Genomic DNA, 14367 nt, shown 5'->3' on the forward strand with positions numbered 1-14367 from the left:
TTCTATGCAGAGGACATCATGAGAAACGCTGGGCTGGAAGAAGCACAAGCTGGAATCAAGATTGCCAGGAGAATATCAATAACCTCAGATATGCAGATGACACCACCCTTATGGCAGAAAGTGAAGAGGAACTCAAAAGCCTCTTGATGAAAGTGAAAGAGGAGAGTGAAAAAGTTGGCTTAAAGCTCAACATTCAGAAAACGAAGATCATGGCATCTGGTCCCATCACTTCATGGGAAGTAGATGGGGAAACAGTGGAAACAGTGTCAGACTTTATTTTGGGGGGCTCCAAGATCACTGCAGACGGTGACTGCAGCAATGAAATTAAAAGATGCTTACTCCTTGGAAAGAACATTATGACCAACCTAGATAGCATATTAAAAAGCAGAGCTATTACTTTGCCAACACAGGTCCATCTAGTCAAGGCTATGGTTTTCCAGTGGTCACGTATGGATGTGAGAGATGGACTGTGAAGAAAGCTGAGCGCCAAAGAATTGATGCTTTTGAACTGTGATGCTGGAGAAGACTCTTGCAATCTCCCTGGACTGCAAGGAGATCCAACCAGTCCATCCTAAAGGAGACCAGTCCTGGGTGTTCATTGGAAGGACTGACGCTGAGGCTAAAACTCCAGTACTTTGGCCACCTCATGCGAAGAGTTGACTTATTGGAAAAGACCCTGATCCTGGGAGGGATTGGGGGCAGGAGGAGAAGGGGACAACAGAGGATGAGATGGCTGGATGGCATCACCAACTCAATGCACGTGAGTCTGAGTGAACTCCGGGAGATGGTGATAGACAGGGAGGCCTGGCGTGCTGCGGTTCATGGGGTCACAAAGAGTCGGACACGACTGAGTGACTGAATTGAACTGAACTGATTGAATATACTTCCCTGTGCTATCCAGGCCCTTGTTGTTCATATATGTTTTATATAGTAGATGGCGCACTGGTAAAGAAGCCGCCTGCCAATGCAGGAGACACAAAAGACATGGGTTCCATATCTGGGTCGGGAAGATTTCCTAGAATAAGGGAAAGGACAACGCACCCCAGGATTCTTGCCTAGGAAATTCCATGGACAGGGGAGCCTGGCAGGCACAGGCCATGGGGTTGCGAAGAGTTGGACACGACTTAGCACACACACGCACACACAGAGAGTGTGTATCTGCTAGGCCCAAACTCCTAATTTATCCCAACCCTTTTCCCCTTTGATAACTGTAAGTTTTTTTTTTAATGAGGTAGGGGATTTATTTATTTGTGCCTGACTGTGGGGCTTTCAGGATCCTAGTGGGGCTTGTGATCAGGGATCGAACCTGGGACACCGCACTGAAAGCGCTGAGTCCTAACCACTGGGAATTCCCCATAAGTTTGTTTTCTGTGTCTGTGAGTCTGTTTCTGTCTTGTGGATAGGTTCATTTGTGTTGTATTTTAGATTCCACCTGAAGTGATATCATACGGTATTTGGTTTCCTCTTTCTGACCTTTTCACTTAATAATCTCTAGGTTCATCCACGTTGTTGCAAATGGCACTGTTTCATTCCTTTTCGTGGCTGAGTAATAGTCCATTGTATATACCTGTCACATATTTGCTATTCTTTCATTAGTTGATGGACATTTAGGTTGCTTCCCTGTCTTGGCTATTGTAAATAGTGCAGCTATGAACACAGCATGAGTCTTTCGAAATTAGAGTTTTCTCTTGATACATGCCCAGGAGTGGGATTGCTGGATTGTATGGCAACTCTATGTTTAGCTTTTTAAGGAACCTCCAAAAGATTGGAATTAAAGGTGCCATTAAGGCACTAACTTGGGGATGTACACTGGAGGTGGGGATGCAGAATGTACTTTGAATCAGAGGTTCTTAAACAGTTCTGTATCTCTGACAGCTAGAACACATGAAGCCAGGAACCAAGCAGAAAGTGGCCCCATGACCATCTCTGCCAGGCAACCACCTCAGAAATGTGTACTTCCTCTCCCCACGATTCTGGACAGTTTTGGACTAGAAATCCTGGTTCCTGGCAGGAAATGTTTCCACAAAGGAAAACAGTAAAGATTCTCCTAAATCTAAAGTTACAGGGGCTTGCATTAAAAAGAATGAAATAATGCCATCTGCAGCAAGGTGGATGGACCTAGAGAGCAATACTCAGTAAAGTAAGTCAGACAGAGAAGGAGAAATATCTTATGACATCCCTTGTATGTGTAATCTAAAAAGAAATTATATAAATGAATTTACAAAACAGAAACAGACTCACCGAATTAGAGAAGGAGCTTATGGTTGTGTGGGGCTGCAGGGAGGAAAATGAGGGGAAGAGATAACTAAGAAGTTTGGGATAGACATGTCCACACTGCTATATTTCAAATAGATAACCAACAGTGATCTACCGTAGAGCACATGGAACTCTGCTCAATGTTACGTGGCAGAGTGGATGGGAGGGGAGTTGGGGGGATAATGGATACATGTATATGTATGGCTGAGTCCCTGCGCTGTTCACCTGAAACTGTCACAACATTGTTTGTTAATTGGCTATACCCCAGTATAAGATAAAAATGTTTTCAAAATAAATTAAGAAGTTACAGGGGCTTGGGAATTCCCTGGCAGCCCAGGGGGTTAGAACTCCATACTTCCAAAGCAGGGGGCCCATGTTCGATCTCTGGTCAGAGAACAAAGATCCTACATGCAAGCTACACAGCAGAGCCAAAAACAGAAATAAAGAAAAAAAATTAAAAATAAAGTTATAGGGATTTCCTGCATTTGGGGCTTTTCATGCCATTAGACTATCAGGCAAAAGTCGAGTACTAGTCAGGGTTACCGGCCCTGATTAACACAAGGAGCTAGCATCCCTGCCTCATAGTGGGGGCAGGAAGGAGTATTTAGGGTCTGGCACTCAGGGGGATTCACTGAGCTGTGTCCTGGGGCTTCCTGCCTGGTGAGAACCATAAACACGCAGTCGCTCCAACAATAGCCTGACCAGGGCCAACGGCCTAGTGTTCAGACCTCTCAGGAATGAAGACGTAGATTACTTCAGCCAGGAAAGCAACCTGGACCAGCTGAAGTGCCAGCCAAAAGAGAAGGGTGGTAGGGGAAGGAGATGAGAAATATCATTTAGGGATTCAGGATCAACTGCAGCACTGGGGACCATAGCGTATACCACTCATCTTCCAGATGTAATTCTTCTTTATAAGATACTGTGATCAGCCAGCATCTTAAACAAGCAATGCCTGGCCAGAGTGAATTCCACATGGGACTTGAGTGCATCTCAGAGGCACAGGATCTGGACTGTAGCAGACCCTGTCAGTGACCTGCCCACACCCTCAGTACATGGTCAGCGCACACTGACAATGGTCCATGACAAACACAGCTAGTCTCTGCCAGAAGGCTTTTCCCAGCACATGTTCTGAGAGACCAGAGCACCAGAGAGTTAACGCCCCCAGAAGCAGCCCTCAGCCAAGGATGACTGAGTCTTGGTGGAGGCCTGCCCTAGTTTCCACGCCCCTAGGATGGGATAACTGAAATGGGTTCTAGATCTGTGTGTTTCCAACTTTAATATGCATGCGCATTACCTGGGGACCTCATCAACATGCAGATGCTGACAATATAGGCATGGGGTGGAACCCGAGATTCTGCATTTCTGATTAACTTCCAGGGGATGTTAATGATGCTGGTCCACAGACAACACTCAAAGCTGCAACAGGCTGCTCTTCCTCCAGGGTTCCCCAGTATGACTGAGCCTCCATTTTTTTGGCAGCGCTGCACAGCCAGTGTGATTTTGGTTCCCAAAACAGGGCTCGAACCCATGCCCCCGGCAGTGGAAGTTTGGAGTCTTAATCCCTGGACCGCCAGGTAAGTACCATCGTTAGCTCCCTTCCGTTCTCAGTTCCCTACTCTGCCCCAAGAGGGCTTCCTGGGATCATCTTCTAAATAAACAACTTGTTTTTTTCCTTCATGATTAAAATCCTTATTATCAGTGCTCTGGAAACACCTTCACCGAAAACGAGAACATGACTAAACCTCTCTGAGAACTGAGCTGTTGCTTTCCAAAATGATAGACTGGAAATTGAACATTTCAAGGCAGACTCGTTACCAAATTTCTGGGAGTCTGATCTCACCTTGTTTTCTGCCCCTCTCTGCTTCCATGTTTGAGAATCCTGCCTTGGCAAGAATCAGTCTAACAGCCTCCTTTCATGGAAGAAACGACTCGTTTTCACATGCTGTTCTGGGGGACCTCTACCTAAGACAGAGGTGACTCTCCTTGCTTCACCCTTCACAGCTGGGCACCAGAGCAGGATCCCAGGAGCAGAAGGGATCAGGGAAGGAGGGCTGTCTAACTCGGGCTCTGAAGACCCAAGGGCTTGCGTTCAAAGCTCTGCAAGCAGCTGTTTAACTCTTTTTAATTTTCATTTATTTTTGGCTGTGCCAAGCCCTCGTTGCCATGCAGGCTTCTCTCTAGTTGTGGCAATCAGGGGCTACCCTCTGGTTACAGTGCGCAGGCTCCTCACTGCAGCGGCCTCTCCCATCGCAGCTCCCAGGCTCTAGGGCACAGGCTCAGCTGCCCCTCAGCATGTGAGCTTCTCCCAGATCAGGGATCAAACCTGTGTCTCCCACACTGGCAGGCAGATTCTTTACCACTGAGCCACCAGCAAAGGCCCTGTTGGACCTTTGGGAGGGTAACTTTACCTGCCTGGACGTCAGCTTCATCACCTGACATTCATTTATCATATCACCCACACCAAAGGATTTGTGGCTATAATTATGTGTTTAATCAAAGCCCGCAGCACATCATTCAACACTAGAGCCCATCCTCTCTCCACAGCTTTGCCCCACCGAAGTGCATGCACACACGCACACAGACACGCACACGCATGCTCATGCACACACACACATACGCATCCACATGCACACACGCACACGCATGCGCACACACCCATGCACACACACTCATGCGCACTCCCTGAGAAAGACGGCAGAGGTTGGGCCAGGTAGCACACAGGTCCTTTATTTCCTGCACCAGCACGTACACAGACTGACAAGCAACAGGAGCATGAGAAGCACTGTGGGGATCAGGGCAGATAGCAGCGGGGTCCTGGGCCCCGACTCCACTTTCCAAAAGTAAAGATGGGGAGAGGGAAAAATACCCAAATCAAGGAAACAAGGGGCACTGAGGGGAAGATGTGGGTGCATGACAGGGCCTTGGGAGGGGGCCTGGATACTCACAGGTCACAGGTGGGGAGGAGAGGAGATGGGGTGGGGAGGCCCCCACCAGGCAGAGGGAGTCCTCACCCACACAGACAGACACTTCCGGTTACAAAGAGTAATTAGGAACTGGGAAGAAAGAGCCAAGAACAGGAGATCCAGCTGGGTCTGCTAGCTGGTGGGGCCTCCCCCTGGGCTTCTTCACCCCCAGAGCCACCACGTGACCCAGGTCCAACAGCCACAGCTTTTGCACCAGCTGCAGAACAAGGGCCGAGGTTCCTTCAGCCTCTCCCAGAAGAGGCTTGAGGCTTGGGCCCTCAAGTTCCAGTCCAGGCTTGTCTGGAGTGAGCTGGTGACAGAGTAGGGGTCCTGCCTTGGAGCATGAGATTTGGGGTCTGGGGAGAGTGGGGCTTGGGCAGGCAGCAGAAGGAAGGGCCTCAGGCAGTCTGTGGGGCCTCTGCAGGCTGCTGGGGAACAGCAAAGCCTGGAAGAGAAGGGAATGGATGTGAACTGGAGGCCTGAGGACCACAGGCTTGGCCTGGGCAGCACGTAGGGGCTGGGCCTGCTCAGCTACATCAGAAAGAGACAGAAGCTGTTGATAGTTATGCAGGCTGTCCACTGCCCAGCCATAGTGGTCACCATTCAGAGTACAACCTGCACAACCGTATGGGGCAACCCCGATGAGGCCACCCAGCAGTGACCAAAGGGCCATCCGAGTCAGGGCAGTCCAGATAGAATGATGCGGCTGCCGACAGGTTGTAAACTTCACAGCAGACCCAGCAGGCCAAGGAGGCACAAAGACCAGGTTAGAGAAGAGGGACGGGAAAGGGGAGGCATTATGGCATAGCAGGGAAGAAAAGAGCTTCAGTGACCTCGAGCAAATCACTCTGCTCTCTGAACCTCAGTTTCTCACCAAATGGGGATAATACCTACCTACAGGGGTGTGAGGATTAAAGAAGGGAATTTGAGTCACTAAATCATCTTTGATTATTTCCATGAGCTCCTCAAGGGAGGGTTCTCATAGCCCAGGACATGGCCTGTTCTCAGAGGATGCTGCACCAGCCTCTGGGGCTTCCAGCTGGGGAGAGGAGACCCTTACTGGACCCACCGTGTAGGAGACCCTAGCACACCTTCAGACTCAGCCAGGGGACTGTTCCGACTGTGGCCCTTGCTGTCAGAGGCCCTAATCCCAATTGCCTGGGGGGTCCAAGAAGGCCCCCCTTCCTCCCAGGCTTTGGGAGTATGGCTGGCCATTTCCTCCTCCAGCCTCCGTAAGTCCTGGTTTGGCACCCCGGGTTCCAGAATCCCACCCTCCATGTTTGTTTTGGCCTGCTGCTGCCACTGCTGCAGGGTTGGGGGGCCTTGGGAATTGGGGAGGTAGGGTGGTGTACAGGGGAAGGGGGCAGGCAGAGACAGGAAGCTGAGGCACAGCGGGAGGCTGCAGCCCAGCCCTGACCCCCAGCCCAACCCTCAGGACCAGAGGGTGGAGAAATGGAATCCTATGCAAATACCATGAAAATAAGCATCAGGGCCACAGTTCCCACTGCTGGGGACCTGAGGGGTCTATGTAAATGATATGCAAAGTCCATGCAAATCAGTATGCTGGGTGGGCCTGGGCTGGGGTAAGTAAGCCCTTGAAGGGCTCACCTACCCTCACCTTTCATCAGCTTGATGATCTGCAGCTTGTCAGGCTGGCCAGAGAGAGGCCTCCACGGGAACACTCACCTTTCTGGAGCATCTTCTGCCTCAGCTGCAGCCTGAAATAGGCATCCTGTCAGTCGGCCAGCTGCTGGAGGACATACTTTATGTCCAGGTGTGAGGGGCCCAAGCCGCTGGCCTCCAGGGCTGAGGTCACCATGTTCATCTGAGTCGCTTCATCTACCTCCGGCTCTAGGTCCTCCCAGGCCTCAGCTTCCTCAGACACCAGTTCCGCCTCTTCTGTTATCCTCTCCTCAGCTGGCACCGCCTCTTCTATAGCCCCCAGCTGCTCCTCGGGCACCAGCTCTTCCACAGGCACAAAATCCTCGCCGGCATCAGCCCCTCCCCAGCCTCGAGCCCCTGCTCCTGTGCTCTCTCCTCTCGGTAGCGAAGCTCATATCTGGGCAGGCAGACAGGAAAGTCTGTTCCTACCCCCTCTAAACCAGAGCCTCCCCCTTCATCTGCACCCGGGGGCTCCAGCCACCAGGGCTCCCACTCAACCCCAGGCTCTACACAAACCCTGATGGTTACTCCCAAGTTCTGTCCCAACCAAGGGAGAAGGCAGCTGGGTACAAGCCTCAAGGCCTCAAACACCCAGCCCATGGCCCTGGCAAAAAGAAGAATGGTCACCAACACTGCACAAGCCCCCCTTCCCCCAGTAACTTCACCCTGCTGTACAGAACAGACTAGCAATAACATCTCCTCTGCCCTCCTCCTTCATTATTCAACTTTCATAACCCATCCCAGGTCTAGTTGCCATAGGAACAAATCCATATTAGTAAGGCTCAGACAGGTCGAGTGATTTGTCCAAGGACACACAGCCAGTAAAGGGCTCAAGCTGAGACTTAGTCCCAGCATTCCTGGCTCCTAGGCCAGTGCCCATTTGCCTTTTAGGCTCTGGTTGGGAGAAGCGAAGGCTTCAGTACCTGCTTGGAGAGGCCTCTAATCAGAGGGCCACCTATGGGGCAAGTTTTGAAGGCAAAGGGTTAGAGAGTCTCCCTCCCAGAGCATCTCAGCCCAGTTGGCCCGAGAGCCAGAACTTCTCCAGGGCTGAAGGATCACAAAGCCAGTGGCAGGGGGTTGTCTGGATGCTGAAAAGTGAGAGCAAGTGAAGAGGGAGACCCTGGTCGGCTTACCCCAGGTCTGATGTCTCCTCTGGAGTCACTTCCTAATTCCTTCAAAAGAGAAAAGGGCCTTTGCTGTCCCAAGGCAATGGGAAGCTGAAAGTGTGAAATCCCTGGGGACCCACGGTGCAGAAAAATCCCAGGGAGAAATGACAGACCCAGAACATGGACACAGAGGACTGGTGTTGAGTGGAAGGGCCAGGGACCGATGAGGCAGGAGGAAAGAAACCACGGCGGGGGAGGAGGGTGATCGAGCAACCTCCCATTACCAGAAAGGCTGCTGCTGACCAGGTAGGCAAGAGTGAGTGTGGGGCAGGCAAGGGACACACGCACCTTTCCATAAAAAACACAGGGTCTGGGATAATCCTCCTTATAGACATTCTGAGCTCCTCAGCCTGGGTCTCCTGGAAATCAGGAAGTGCCTCCTATGGACGGAGAGGGGGGACATTACCAGAAGATCTCAGCAGAAGCCCCCCCACACACACACCTCCAGGCCCAGGAAGGAACTGCGGATAGACACAGGGCACACAGAGGTAACAGGCAGGAGCCGGGGGCCTCACCAGAGGTACAGTGTACGTGTAGTGGGTGACAGAGCCAGCAGATGCCGGGGCCTGCTGGCGGAGGGTCTTCACCTCCTCCTGGGCTTCCATCAGCATGTCCCCACACTCTGAGCACTTCCCCTGCAGGTCCTGCAGCTGGGAACCCACCCACAGGCTCTGACGGGACCCAGGCGCACCCAGCCCGGACGCCTTGCCCACTTTCTCCCAAAGTGGCCGGGAAGCCTGGGCAAAGAGGCAACGGGCCCAGACTCTAGACCCATATAATGACACAGGGTGACCCCTGGATTCTACTTCATTCAGGCCCCAACTGAACTGCTAGCTGCCAGGCCCTGTGTCAGAACCTGAGTATGTGGAAAGGACAGCATCAGCCCCTGTTCAAGGAGCTGGTTAGACTCAGGCAGCCACCCAAGGGTGCTGGGAGCTCGGGGGAAGCCTCACCTCATCCTGGAGCTTCATCTGGATTTCTTTCTCCAAACCCAGCTGCTTCTGCAACGTCTCAGTCTCAGCCCCATACTGGAAGGACCCAAGGCCAGTGAAACCCCACCCAAGCTCTCCCCACACCCCTGCAGCCCCTGCTGCCAGCAAGTCTCCCCAGGCACATCATTGGGTGTCACCATCTCTTTAAAACAGAAGTCACATGGGACAAGGCCAAAGAAGGTGGAGTCACGTGGCCTGTTTCCTGGGAACACCCTGTGTCTCTCTTTAGGCTCAGTCCCCGACTTGGGACAAGGGGACAGGACGAGAGGCCCCCTGATGTCTCCTCCAACTCTGACTCTGACACAAGAGAGAGGCCTCTAAGCTGAATCCCCTGGGTGGGGGCAGGGAGAAGGGGACATGGATTCCAGGGGGCTGTGACAGGAGGAGGAAGCCCTGCATACGCCCCGACACACCGACCGGGAGCACCGCTGTAGCTTCATGACCCGGCCCTGCAGCTGGGCGACCTCCCTCCACTGCTGTTCATAGTTCTCCATCCTGAGAGCGAGCACCTCCGACAGCTCGGCCGTTTGCTGGCTGGCCTCCACTGGGGAAGAGTGGGGAAAAGTCAGCCCTGGCTCCCAGGGGCCCTCAGTCTCCCAGATGCCCCTGTCTGCCTGCACCCCGCCAGGTACCCAAGGTTCCATGGGGCTTAACATCCCTCACTCGGGTCTTCTTTTCAATAAACATTTACTGACTGACACAGAGCAGGGTGCGGGGGAAGCGGTCAGCAAGACCGGCCCCAGCCCACACTGAGCTCAAGGTGAGTGTGGAGACTGAGGGAAAAACAAATCACAACAGTGCAAATTATGAACTAAGGTGCCGCAAGTGTAAAGGGTGCATCCAGGGTCCCAGCTGCCACACCCAGTCCAGCCTGGCAAGATCTATGAAGCTAGGACCTCCACAGGGCAAGTAGGTCTCACCAAGCAGAAGCAGCAACAAGGCCCAGGCAGAGTGTGGAGGGGCCCAGAGTGGGCCACCGGACACCAGGAGAGAGTGCTGGAGTGGTGGGCAGGGCCCAGATGACTAGGGCTGGGTTAGGGAGGGTGGGGTTTATCCTTTGGCCAATAGGGAGTTACTTGGGCGTTTTAGGCAGAGGACCAATAGCCTGGCTTTAGAAAACTACTTTGAGCTGTGTGCAGAAGGGCCTGGAAGAGCAGGAATGGAGGCAGAGAGACCATGTAACAGGTGGCCAGGGCTAGAGGTAGCTGGGATGGGGAAGAGGAAGGAGACTTGAGCCTTTCCTAGGAGGCAGAAGCAACAGCATGTGAGGACTCCTACTCCAGGGGCCTGGCCCCAGGGGGTCATTCAGGGAACCCGAGGGAAGGAAGGCCAGATTTGGGGTGAGGACAACACCACCTCACTCCAGCTGTTGTTCTGCTGTTGCCACCTCGAGGCCAGCCAGGCCTGAGCTCCTCGGGGACAAACACTGTCTCACTCATCTTCATAACCGCATGGTCCAGGCACAGCCTCTGCCTAATACAGTGCCTGGGGGGATAGGGGGGTCCCCTCCCTCGCTCTCCCCCAATAACAAGAGGAGGCAGGCTTAAGGGAGCCCCAGAGTGCCTGTATAGCTCTTAACTGTTTGCACAAAGCACTTTCTCAACCGAAACCCCTGGAGAGGTCAGCAGGGCCAAGATGACTAACCCCCATTCTAAAGATGAAGTTCAGAGAGGTCAAGGAACTTGTCCAAGCTCACACAGCTAGGAAGGGTCAGAGCTGTGACTTGAAGTCCTGGGCTCTTCCCTCTGCACCTTGGGACAAGCCGCTACCCCAAGTTACAGGTTCACGTACAAAACTGCTCCACACAATCCAGGATGAATATCTGTTCCTCCTCCTCAAGGTCGCTGAGTTGAGACCTGGAGGGAGGGAGAAAGGAAGGGGCTGGGGAGTCAATACCCTCTGCCCAGGAGCACACCTTCTTCCCCCGTCCTCACTTCCTCTCGACGCTGCTCATTCTCCTCCTCCAGTAGCTGCAGCTGCTCCTGCAGGGCCTCCAGCTGCGGGCAGTGCTGCGACTCTGACTCCATCACGGGAGTCCTAGCAGAGGGAGTGACGGAAGTCAGGGTGCACGGGCTTGAGGAACCCAGTCCCAGCCCACCCAGGGCTTCCCCACCCCACCAATCCCAGGCTGACGCGGAGGCCTCAATCAGCCCCAGCAACCCCGCTGGCAGATACACGGCGCTCCTGTTTCCAAACAAGAAAACTGAAGCTCAGAGAAGGGATCGCCCCGGTGCAAAGGCAGGACACTCATGGGGAATTCCCCGGCGGTCCAGTGCTTAGGATGCGGCGTTTTCACTGCTGTGGCCTGGGCTCAATCTCTGGTCCCGGAACTGAGATCCTGAAAGCCATGAGGCATGGGAAAAACTGAAACAAAAAAAAGGGCAGGGCACTCACAGCTCTGAGGCTTCACAGGGATGCTCAGGCCTCTGCTCTTCTTCATCCCCCTCCTCCTTTTCTTCTTCCTCCTCTTCCTCTTCTTCCTCCTCTTCCTCTTCTTCATCTTCATCCTCCTCCTCATCAGAGTCTGAGTACAGCTGAAGGAGGTCATCCTGCAGGCTCACCTGCTGTCTGTAAAATCTGGCAAGGGGAAGAGGAGCCCAGGGTCGGGCACGGGCAAAGGCAGGCACAGACCCTGGCACAGTGGGTTGGCAGCAGGCCTGAGATACACCCCTCCCTGCTCCTCCCATCCAGGCACCTCCTCCTCGGCTGCTGTTCTCCTCCAACACAATGCTGTTTTGTTTCACCAGGGACTGGCCAATGCAGGCTGCCGTGTTCAGGTCCCGCTCTCTCTACAGAAGGACCTCCATCCATTGGGGAATAGGGTTCCTGGCTGCTGGGGTCTCCCAGACACGTGGGAGAAGCTAGGGGTCAGAGGGAAGCAAGGCCACTCAGGGAAATCCCCTCCATCCCCTAGTTCTCCAAGGAACCAGACAAGAGCTTACCATGAACCCACTGTGGGACCTGACTCAGTTTCCCCCTATGGAAAAAGAGATCAGACTGGATGGCGCTAAGAGCTCTCCAGCCTGAACATCCTACATCTACCTGTCTTCCACAAGAGGGACCTCCAGCTTGGCCCCCAGAGAGATAGCCAGGCAGGAAGATGCCTACCCATACAGACATAGTGAAAACGGGAGCCTGGCTGAGACTGGGGCTGGCCCCGCGTAGGGTGGGCAACATGCACCTCCTCCAGCAAGCTTGACATTATTTTGACCTCTTCTTGGGTGATCTTCTTGACGGGCGGACGTAGGTCAGGACACAACACTGCAGGAAAAAGTGGGCAGCCGAGTCAGGAAAAAGGGAGCATATAATACCCGGCACCGTAGCGTTCGGGGCTTCCCTGGTGGCTCAGCGGTAAAGAATCCGCCTACAATGCAAGCGACCCGGGTTCAATCCCTGGGTCGGGAAGATCCCCTGGAGAAGGGAAAGGCAACCCACTCCAGTATTCATGCCTGGAGAATCCCATGGACAGAGAAGCATGGCAGGCTACAGTCCATAGGGTGGCAAAGAGTCGGACACGACTGAAGCGACTGGGCACGCACCTTACTGCTCTCTGCCCTCAACAGCAAGGACCAGCAAAGAGGATGAAGATGGAATTCCCTCTCTGCCGCCAATATCCTCTCCATGCCCCGCGTAGTCAGCACTCCCTTCCCTGCTCCTAGAGCCAACTAGACTCAAATTTTCCCCCTTGGAGGAAAGATACTAAGTGAGGTACTGTGATCACAGTCCTACAGCCCCTGGAACCTAGGAGATTGGAGGTGGCCAGCGGAAGTTCAGCGCCGACTAACTCAACATCCCTTACCCAGAGGGCAGCCCTGGCCAGCTCACTGGAGCCTCATGGGTCACAAAAACAGACGCAGTCACTCACGCCTCACGTGTTGCGCGAGGCGAGGAGGAGGAGACTTCTCCGGAGGGAGGAGGAGAGGCAGATTCTGTCTGAGGCTCCGCCCACCCCCAAGATTGTTTTGGGGGGAAGCCAGATCTTGATCCCGACGTTGGCAAAACTGCCCCCTCTGTCCACCCATCTCCCGGTGGCTGGCGCCACGGACCAGTGCAGGCTCCGAGGGCACCCGGCAGCGCCAGCCGCAGCCCCCCGCCCCTCCCCTGGCACTGCGGTAGCCTTGCGAGGGGGCACTGGGAGTGCGCAGGTCTCCCGCAGCAACTGGCGCGAAGAGGGGGCCCCGGGGCCCGACCCACCGAAGGAAGTCTGGGAACGAGAGAAGCGGGGACGGATACGCGAAGACGAGCCCGGAGAGGCGCCGCAGACCGTGACTTCGCTAGGGTGGGCGGAGGGGTGGAACTGAGTGCCAGCGGGCGCCTGGATCCGACGGGGCCTCCTCCTCCCTGCTGCTGCCCTAGTCCGACTAGTCCTCCTCCAGGGGCCCGGGGGCCAAGTTTGCCTTCCTCCAGCTCCCGAATAAAGGCGGTGCGCTCGGGGCCGGACACCCCAGGCCGCTGGCCGATGTAGGCAGCCGGTGCCGTCAAGATTCTCGTCGCCTTTCCAGTCCCCAAGCCAGTGGCTCGGGGACCAAAGGGCGGCCCTTGGAATATGAAGCGAGTCCGCGACGCATCCGAGTTGTCGGGTACGGACTGGGCATTCCCCTGGACGGCCGAGAATGCGGACGCCAGCTGGGTTCCAGCCTCCGATCCAGCCACGGATGCGCGGCGAGCCCCGGCTGAGGGTCCCGAAACGGCTGTGGAACCGGATCCTGCTCTCTGTCCGGGCGCGGGTGCTTGCGCAGAGGCGGGCTCGGGCACGGCGTAGGGCTCCGGAGCCGGACTGGTTGCGGATAGAGGAGCTGCGGCTACTGCCGCCGGATCCCCGGGTCCCGGCCGGTTCCAGACAGAACCCGGCCCCGACAGTTTAGGGCGCATCTTGAGTCCCCTGTTGACTCGAGCAGCTGGGGCTTTATAACCTGTGTCTGGACGTGCGCCCGCGGGGCCGTACCACGCGCGGGAGGGGGCGGCCGAAGAGCAAATGGTGGTGCCCGGGGCGAGGGGACGCGCAGCGGGATGCGCTTATGGGGGCGGGCCGGAGCACAAAAGTAAGAGAAGAGCGAGAAGAGGCGAGTGGACGTTCCAGCTGTTTCCGCGGACCTCGGCTCCGAGTACTGGGCTTTTCTCCCCTCTCCGACTCCGGAGAATGGTTTTGCCCAAAGCCGCAGCTGGCTGGGAATTCGGGTACCGGGACTTGGAGGTCTTTAACTGGGGGACAGCCCCTAGTTCCGCTCCAGCCCGAGGCTTCTCGGCTGCCTTCCGGGAGCTAATCTGTGAGTTGAGTCTTTCCCCGTTGATTGAGGGATAAATGCAAACTCCAGTACGGTCTCCACG

At 54.7% G+C, this 14367-nt stretch overlaps 1 protein-coding gene across 1 annotated transcript; it reads right to left on the reverse strand.

Moving 5' to 3' along the window:
* Positions 1 to 4962: 4962 nt before the first annotated feature.
* HAP1 (huntingtin associated protein 1) lies at positions 4963 to 13923 on the reverse strand. Its single transcript, XM_042255949.1, is given in 14 exon segments — positions 4963 to 5664; positions 6906 to 7211; positions 7214 to 7278; positions 8015 to 8053; positions 8336 to 8427; positions 8563 to 8697; positions 9453 to 9583; positions 10831 to 10896; positions 10973 to 11076; positions 11434 to 11616; positions 11667 to 11671; positions 11706 to 11900; positions 12221 to 12300; positions 13437 to 13923. Coding segments are annotated over 14 exon segments (1923 nt in total). The 5' UTR covers positions 13912 to 13923; the 3' UTR covers positions 4963 to 5617.
* Between the last annotated feature and the right edge of the window lie 444 nt (positions 13924 to 14367).

Source organism: Ovis aries, chromosome 11 (genome assembly GCF_016772045.2).
Source record: "Ovis aries strain OAR_USU_Benz2616 breed Rambouillet chromosome 11, ARS-UI_Ramb_v3.0, whole genome shotgun sequence".
Classification (NCBI taxonomy): Eukaryota; Metazoa; Chordata; class Mammalia; order Artiodactyla; family Bovidae; genus Ovis; species Ovis aries.